We start from the raw sequence: 9,491 nt of genomic DNA, 5'->3' as shown, positions 1-9,491 counted from the left end.
CTGCCCGACTGGTCTGGACATGGACAGACTAATGTAGTATAAAGGATTTAGTGGAACTTGCTCTGAGTCACTTGCTCCTGACCCACAAAGGCAAGAAAATTTAGAAAGAAAGTAGAGAACAGACAACAAACTGACCAAGTAATAGCCTATGTGCCAGTGCACATGGGTTATTTTTCACCTGGACCTCAGATGCATTAGTATGGACCAATTTCCGGACCAGATGAGTGCAGCTCCTGGTACTGTCCTCAATTTGTAAACGTAGGATTTTACAACTGTTGCCTGTGCTTAGCCATGGGGTTTGTGCACAAAGAGATTTTTGAAGAGCCTTTTGGAGCTTGTCCTCTCCAATAGACACCTGAAAAGTCACACAAAGTCTATGTGCACATGGAGTTTATACAAGAGTTATTGCAGAAACTGAAAGATTCTCCAAAACCTCCTCAAAAATGCTAAATTCCTGATAAAAAAAAATGAGTTTGCTCAGGTTCCTCTAAAAAAAACTCAGCAAAAAGACTCCATAGTCTGAGGCAATGTGCTCACAGAGCCTTTTTGCTGAGTTTTTGGAGCAGAAAACTTGGATTCATTTCTTATTTTTTAGAAGGATTTGGAGAGTTTCCACTTCAAAAACTCCTCGAAAAACTTAAAGGAATGCTTGAAATACTCCTCATAGCTGTTTTCAGCTATGAGGAGTATTTCAAGCATTCCTTGAAGTCTTTTGTGTGTTTTGTGTGTTTTTCCTCCTTTTCAGACTTTGAAAAACACATGATGGGACAAAAGAAAGAGCATGTCACTTCTTTGAAGCGGCTCTTGATGGAAAACATTCTAAACTGGGCACTGTGCGATTAAAAGGCTGCAAAAAAAAAAAAAAAACGCTTAAGGAAAAAAAAAACCTTTCTGAAAACACTTGAAAAACTTTTCAAATCCACCCCAGGAAATTAAAAACTCCTCCACAAACTCCCCCAAAACTGAGCTTTTCTTAAAACAGTCTCTACTAGAAAACTTTTCATTTTTTTACCACTTTAGGGTATGTGCACATGACGACTTCTTTCCAGCAACTGAGCTTTAAATGAAGTAACAAAAGGTTGAAACCTGTCGCTTTTACGTTAATGTGCAGAGGTTCATTTTTTGCGGCGGATTTCAGGTGGAACTTTGGCTAAGTTCTGTGGTGCAGAACTGGGGCGTTTTTGATGCTGCAGATTTTAAGCAAAACTTCTGCACCAATTAGCCTTTTCTATTACGTTTTTTATTACACTTTTTTTTTTTTTTTTTTAATTTTAGCTGCTGTTATGTTTTTGGTATCTCAAATCTAAAATGAAACTTTTTTTTTTAAGGGGGGAACTTCAAATTTGCTCAGTAACTTTGTTTTCATAAAATCTGGAGCAGATTTTAGGTGCTTTACTCCCATTTCTACAGCGAATAAAAAGGCTCACCTGAAATTTTGGTACAGAAAATCTAAACCCCAAGTACCCGAGGTGGGGATAGTATATGGGGCGCTGGAAGTTTCTGTGACTAGTGAAGATTGGATTGTACCTGAGAAAGCAACAAGGGATGAAAGGGGCCAAACTACAGGAACTAGAGGTGTGTGCCAGTAATTTAGGAGGAGGAGGCTTATAGTAGAGCCTGATTACCAGCCCTCCTCACTAATCAGGCCAGAGGAGCCAGATAGTCACTGACTCTGAACTTGTGTCCTGGCCCAGAACGACATGACGGCGCCAGCCGGCCACAACTGCGCCAACGGTGAGTGCAAAGTGCAGCCGATCCGATCGATATCATGTGTGTGATTAGCGCAAACTCCGTGCTACTTATTATATATATCCTATATTTTTATTATTTTTTTTTTTTAAGGGAGGAAGAGTTTTATTTCTTGCGACTGTTTGAAAAAATGCTTTGCGCAAGGGCACTGCTGTACTTAAGTAGTAGTGTAGAAGTGTTAAATAGGGGATATTTGGGGTAATTTTGCTGTCATTTTGGTTCTTAAAAAAATTATACTTTTTTTTTTCTTTTTTTCTTTTTAACTAGTTTTGCAACATATCTATGGCACATCAGGTACGCACAAAAAAAGGCTCAAAAACTCGAAAATAAAGTAAAACACAATTCAAATGTTTAAAAAAATAAATACCCCTCCTCCTCATGGTGAACCCTGCCCTTCCCCATAGAATTCTGCTAAGTTCCCACAATGATCTTTGGATTATGCAGATTTTTTTGTACCCATTAAGTAAAATGGTTTACATTTTTTTTTTTTCTTTCTTCTGGTCCCCACAAAAACATATCGTTAGGTATAGGCAAGTTCTTCTTCTGAAGGCCCATAAGATATTTTAGGAATTATTTTATAAGACTTTTTGTTTGGGTGTCCCAGGAAAAAAAAATACAACCATGGCAAAACACAATAAATACAAAAACTATTTTTTTTTTCCCATATTTTTTTTTTCTGGAAGTCTTACCCAGGGTTATAGACACTTATATTTTATTTTTTTTTTCTTGGCTTGAGGATCAGGGGAAAAAAAAAATTGACATGAGGTTCTGGAGCGACTTTGGCTGCAAGATCTACTTCAAATACACTTTGAGCTGTTTAATTATATCATTGAACCCCGATTAATCACGTTATGAAAAACTTATTTGACCAGAAAAATCAAGGTAAAAAAACCCCCATCCATGTGATCATACATTTGTGTGCCCCATACACATGGGTAGGAATCGGACACCGTCCCTTGTGTTGCATACTGGAATCCATTGCCTGTTACAAATCTCCACCTCAATAGGGGATTATACCCCCTACAATGGTGGAAATGGTCGGTGTTTGCTCTTTTTTATGGCTTTATTGTTCTTCATCTTTGCTAATCCCAAGGTCACTGATCCTAAATGACTCCATTAACCTGGAGGAACAGTCAACCACTATGAACATGCAAAGCTGCGGGAATGGCTGTCTTATTTACAAAGGACCAGTCACTTGCCATAAATGTATGGTTGTGTTTTTTGCTTTTTTTTCCCCTGGTGTAAATCCCGCTGTTCTCCTGAATCCGGCGTTGCTTTTCTTTCGTTCCTGCGCCTCTCCGTTCCTGAGATATGGCCCCTTCTTTTCTGTATAAAAATTTAGTCTTGTTAGACAAGTGGGTGTGGTCCTCAACTCTACTGTGGGTGTGTCCTTAAGGACGACTCCTGGTTGGCTAAAACAAGACTTGATTGTTACACAGGAAAAAGGGGCCATATCTCTGGAACGGAGAGGCGCAGAAACAAAAGAAAAACGGCGCCGGATTCAGGAGAACAGCGGCATTTAATCTATCTATCTCCTATTTTATTACCAGTTTTTACACCAGGTAAACTACTCTTCTTCTTCTAGTTTCATTCACCCAACATATATAAATTCTTTCTCGGAAATTATGATCTATGCGATAGAGTAGTGATTGTAGGGGGCACTTATTTTTCTGGACATTTTCATTCCTTTAGGGAAGGGGATGATGACCTGTCTGTTTCATGTTTTATGACCCTCTGCTTTATTAATGTGCTCTCTCTATAGGGACGCTGGTCATCCTAACCTGCCCTTCACGCCGGGTCACCTGTCAGATTTTAGGGGAAGTTGACTTGTCAGTCTCCGTTTATCAGAACCTGACCCTGGATGCAGGTTGGTCCTCTTCGGTGCAGTCCAACCATGACTTTCTCATCGGCTTGGCCCTGGCGGTCTTCTCCAGCATCCTCATTGGGAGCAGTGTTATCCTGAAAAAGAAAGGTCTTCTTCATCTGTCAGAGCAAGGACAGACGCGTGCAGGTATGGACCTGGGGCGCTCCGGTCTAGATGGACTTTGGGTTGGATAGGCGAGAGGGAAATGTGACCATCCACAGGATAGGATTAGTGGGGGGCTGACCACTAGTTCTCGAAGTCTGTGGGGGTCCCTTGTAAAATCGGAGAGGTAGCTCACAAGTGACACCACTACCCCACTCACGTCTATGGGTGGATGTCATCTGTCAAATTCCATTGAAAAGGCACAATCCTTATTTATTATTTTTGTCTAGGTGCTGGTGGACACGGATACTTGAAAGACTGGTTGTGGTGGGCTGGACTTCTCACAAGTAAGTTTAAAGGAGAAAACCCACTTTTGAATACCCTATTGGGGATTTCAGAGTTAATAAAAGGGGGTAGCAATGTGTAAGGCTTTGTTAACATTGAGTTTTTGTTTTTTGGGAGGTATTAAACTGGTCTTTGTTTTATCAACCAGAAACTGCTTTAGGAAATGTTAGTTTCTTGTTTTTTTTTTTTTAATTTCTGCTTCTAAACATATTTTTGCAATTATTACTAATTCCAAAAAATGGGTGTGTATATGAGATGTGTGTGTATATATATATATATATATATATATATATATATATATATATATATATATATATATATATATATATATATATATATTTTTTTTTTAAGAGAGAGAAAAAAGACACACGACCCAAAACTTATAGTAAAATAAATATGTATATTTATGTTACTATTAGTTTTTGGTTGTGTGTGTTCCAAATCCATCAGAACTCCAGGTTCTGATGGCTCTCTGCTCCCTTGTCTCTGCGTTGGAGATAGCAGCAGGGAGGAGTTGTACATGGATTTCTAGTGTGGCGAGGGAATAAAGCATCTAGTGTCTCAGGGAGGGCAAAGAAAATAGCCTGAGGAAAGCAGGAAGAAATGGGTGCAGGATAGAAGCTGTGTTGCTAATGAAGATGGCATCACCCTGGATAGACCTCACGTCCAGCCTATATTACTGGGAGAGACACTCCCACTAGAAAAATCTGAAACTTGGCCCGGGCTTCAAAATGCGTATCAGTGGGTCTGAAAATGATGAATAAAGATTGCAGACTGACACTTGATGGTTACTTGAAGCTAATAACATTCCAAGAACATAAACTTTTTTTTTTATTACATTTCACATGATTTCAGACGTTGTGACCCCATTTTTAATGGGTGTCTATACCCGCGCTGTCTTGATCTGCTTACACCTGGTGGGTATCAGCGGTACTGCAGGCGGATGGATGTCCAATATGTGATAGTCAGATTATATGCCTTGATTTGTTATTACAGTGGGAGGTGGAGAAGCTGCCAACTTTGCCGCGTATGCTTTTGCTCCGGCCACCATTGTCACACCACTTGGTGCTCTCAGTGTCCTGATAAGGTAAATGTAATTTAATCTGTGACTACATACAAAAACAGATCGTCAATTTGAAAGTAGAGGGGGGGGGGGAAGCACTAAATACATGCATTTAAATAAAAAAAAAAAAAGTGACCAATACTATTGCTATGGAAGATCTATCTATCTTATAACTCCTAATCAACGCTCTCTCCCTGAACTTGAGTCAAAGTTTTGGCATGAATGAGAAATAAGCATTATTATAATAGGAAGAAGTCTAATCATTTTTTCCTTTTGTAGCGCTGTGATGTCCTCCTATCTGTTGGGTGAGAGGCTGAACCTTTTAGGGAAGTTGGGGTGTGCGCTCAGTGTTTTGGGAAGCACTATTCTGGTAATACACTCCCCAGAAGAACAAGAAGTGACCACATTAGAAGAGATGACTTCAAAGCTTAAAGACCCAGGTATGGGGAACAAGTGCATGTGTCTGTATATCGTACAGAAACCAAACTGGGCCTTCACACATCTCAATAAAGTCAGGAAAACCATTCTAGAAATATAGTGTGGTTTATTAAAGTGTGGGGGGGAAAAAATATTCTTTTAGAGAATAAATCTAAATCAAATTGATATTTAGTGTGACAACCACTCTAGGTACTTGTATACCATTTTTGAAGGAGCTGGGCATTGAGGTTGCTCTAAACATCTTGGAGAACTAACCTCAGATCTTCTGTGGATGTCGCTTGTGTAAATCCTTCTGTCTCTTCATGTAATCCCCAGACAGATGGTTGATGTTGAGATCGGGGCTCTGTGGAGGTCATTATCATCACTTCCAGGACTCCTTGTTCTTCTGAAGATGGTTCTTAATGTCATTGGCTGTATGTTTGGGGTCGTTGTCCTGCTGCAGAATAAATTTGGAGTCGGGCGCCTTCCTGATGGTATTGCATGAGGGATAACCTGTATTTCTCAGCATTGATTACACCAAGAAATGGCAACTTTGAAGACTGTAGATGCAGTGAGCAGCCAAGGAAACTTAGTGCAGCAGATGAAAGGCACATGATGATTACTTCTCTTCGGAAGATGTCCAGCAGTGCCATCAGTTTAGAATGGGACCCAGCTAAAGTCGTCTTCTTCTGGAAGAAGTATGGCCCCAAGTTGGAAGAGTTGTGGCCAAAAAAAACATATCTGTTATATAGAAACGAGGCACATGACTCCGCTATCCACAAAAATATAGGAACTAGGATGCAGGAAACTGGCAGCAGGTGCTCTGGACTGAGGAGTCAAAATGTGAAATATTTGGCTGTAACAGAAGAATTTGTTCACTAAAGGGCCGGAGAGCGGTACAATCATGAATGTCTGAAGGAACCGTGAAGCATGGTGGAAGTTTCTACAAGTTTGGAGCTGCATTTCAGCAGAGGAGTTGAGAATTTGGTCAGGACTAATGGTGTCCTCATGGCAGAGAAATGCAGCTAGAAGCTTATCCATCATGTAATACCATCAGGAGGCATCTGATCATCTCCAAATGTATTCTTCAGCAGGACAATGACCCCAAACATACAGTCAATATCAGAAAGAGCCTAAGAGTCCTGAAAGTAATTTATGAGAACCACAGAGCCCAGATCTCAACATCATCCAGTCTGTCTGGGATTATATGTAGAGACAGAAGATCTGTGGTTACTTCTCCAAGATGTTTGGGGAAAAACCTCTCTTCCAAATTACTTCCCTCCCATTCCAACCCCCTTATACCTGTTGTGAAGTATGAGGCGATGTATGGCAGACCCAGGGAAAGGAAAACTTGAGAATTTTTTTTTTTTTTTTTAATTTTTACACTGATCACTAGGCCTCATTTTATATATCTACATCCTGTTGGGCACAAGGATACTGGCAGCAATAAACTGACTTAGACCCTGTCTTTGGAAATTCAGAAGGCCTCTATACAAATCAGGTCACAGGCCATCACATAGGAGGTGAACTGTGAATTCTGTTATGTACTCTATATAGAAGTGTCTTCTGTCTGTAATGATAAGACTGCTGAAAAGTTATCTTTACAAAACTGTAAGTGTGACTATAGCGTAAAGTGTAGATGTGACTGTGGATTTTTATGCTTTGTAAAGGATTGGGTGAAATGTGTGGCAAATGTACAAAATCAAAGTGCAAAACTTTTTTCCTTGGGGGATAGGTTTGACTACACAATGGTCATTTTTGTTTCTTTTTTAACAAACAGGCTTCATTGTCTACATCAGCGTGCTGCTCATCTTCTCACTGGTCCTGATTTTCATTCTCTCGCCCCGTTATGGCCACCAAAACATCCTTGTTTACCTGGCAATATGTTCTCTCCTTGGCGCCTTCTCCGTGTCTTCTGTGAAGGGCCTGGGCATCGCTGTGAAGGGTCTTCTCGCCGGTCTACCAGTTGTCCAACATCCTCTTCCATGGGTCCTCATCCCCATCCTGATCATCTCGGTGGTCACACAAGTGAACTACCTCAACAAATCCCTGGACGTGTTCAACACCTCCTTGGTCTTTCCCATCTACTACGTCTTATTCACCACCGTGGTGATCACTACGTCCCTCATCCTCTTTAAGGAATGGGTGTCTATGTCTCCACTGGATGGCGTAGGTGCAGTTTGCGGATTCCTCGTCATCATCCTTGGTGTCTTCATGCTCCACGCCTTTAATAACCTGGATATAAGTCTTAAAAGTCTAAGTCAACAACTACATCGCGTAGCTTCTGTGTCTACCGAACGGCCTGCCAAGAAGGAAGACAAGATTACCCTCGTAGACCACATGGAGACGGAACACACTGGGAACATTCCCAAAGTGTTCGTTATCTACACCTAAGGTAGACTTGGGATGGATAATTTTTGGACTAGTTGACTTGGTGCTGTGGTAAAACTTCATTGGCTTGACTCTTCATCCAACGTATGATGCCTTCTGCCTCTAAGAACCTTCCTTTTTAGGCAACCTCATAAGATGTGGATCTTTGGTTACGTCTCTGGTCCGTTCCCAAGCGCCATAGGCATGGAAAAGTTTTCCCTTCCAGAGGGAAAATCCTGAATGGTTCTGTTACCTGTCACAATGACTTTGTCAAAAACTTCCATTTTTGTAGCATTTACCAAGTAATAATCCTATTGATATTTTTGTGCAACATGACCTCTTCTGCCTACAGACAAGAATGCAGCAACAGAGGCCGGATCTCTACCGAATTTTTTTTTTTTTGCCTGCATTTATTGAAGAGTTAAGTATTGTACAAACTTTTAATCTTAGTGTTTTTTTTGTTTTGTTTTTTTTCCCCATTACACCCAATGTGTCTTTTTATCTGAAAATTTTAATTTAAGTTATAAAGTTTACTGTGCGATCATACGTGGTGGTAGATTAATTTTTACCTTTGGTTTGTGTACACGGTGTTGATTCTCGGAGTTTAATGTGAAAAAAAATCAATTTTTTTTTATGAAATACAATATTAAAGGATGGCACAATATATATATATTTTTTAAGCTTTTCTATACAGTTAGGAGTTGGGTCTTATTCGGATGTCAGGTTTTTTTGTTCTCCCCACCATGTACGAGGAAAGGAGAAAACAAGAGACAACTGTGCCTTCCCATTTAATTTTTTTGCGGACCTATATATTTGCATTGCCGATTCCGGCACGACACTCTGATTAAAATCAGACTTGTCTCCTGTAACTTTGCACGGTGTTCGGACAATCTTTGCATGAAATGGGAGACCATGGAAGTACCAAAAATCTCCATGGACTTTGATGGTCACCGTCCATCTCGGAGCTTCTACGGAGTCCTAGTAAAGTGGTGGGCAGGGGAAGATGATTCGACTGGGAGTTGTAGTTGTACTAGCAGTAGTCCACAATAATCCCATGGCTGGTTCTTGCATGACTGGGTTCCTCCATCAGGTCTATGGAGCAATAGTTGGACCACAGTACAACTGCAGAGGGTCCGGGTGGTGCGTACGGTATACTAGCATCAAAAAGTGGTCTTGTGCCACCGGTCTGCGCCCATGTGGGCCGATTTACCAAAGTAATCTAACGTTTAAACGCTGTAGACTAGAGCGTCCTAAAATGCCTCTGATTTGGCACTGTGCTCATCTTGCCACATTTATCACTCTTTTTAGTCTTTTTTCACCTGTTTAAAATGTGACCCTAATTTGGGCCATGTCACTTTTTTTTTTTTACTTTGATTTACACTAATGCTTTTTTTGGGATAAAAATTGCCACAAGGTTTCATTAAAACTTTTGCCTTCAATAGTCTGTGTTGCACTAGCCATTGCTCCAGAATAGGTAGAGAGTCAGGTAGCCTATTAGGACAATGGGAAGCTTTTTTTTTTTTTTCTCTGCCTCTTTGATAAATTCTGACCACAGCAGAGTTACATGTGCAGGAAAGAGTT

At 40.4% G+C, this 9,491-nt stretch overlaps 1 protein-coding gene across 1 annotated transcript; it reads left to right on the top strand.

Annotated features, from left to right (window-relative positions):
* Nucleotides 1-1,700: 1,700 nt before the first annotated feature.
* Nucleotides 1,701-8,455, top strand: NIPAL4 (NIPA like domain containing 4). Its single transcript, XM_069762278.1, has 6 exons — nt 1,701-1,734; nt 3,512-3,760; nt 4,006-4,062; nt 5,057-5,147; nt 5,403-5,563; nt 7,321-8,455. The coding sequence occupies exons 1-6, from the start codon at nt 1,701-1,703 to the stop codon at nt 7,932-7,934; spliced, it is 1,206 nt and encodes a 401-aa protein (XP_069618379.1). The 3' UTR covers nt 7,935-8,455.
* Nucleotides 8,456-9,491: the final 1,036 nt, after the last annotated feature.

Source organism: Ranitomeya imitator, chromosome 4 (assembly GCF_032444005.1).
Source record: "Ranitomeya imitator isolate aRanImi1 chromosome 4, aRanImi1.pri, whole genome shotgun sequence".
In the NCBI taxonomy this organism is placed as follows: Eukaryota; Metazoa; Chordata; class Amphibia; order Anura; family Dendrobatidae; genus Ranitomeya; species Ranitomeya imitator.
Note: the sequence above shows the minus strand (reverse complement) of the source record. Positions and strands in the feature narration are given on the sequence as shown.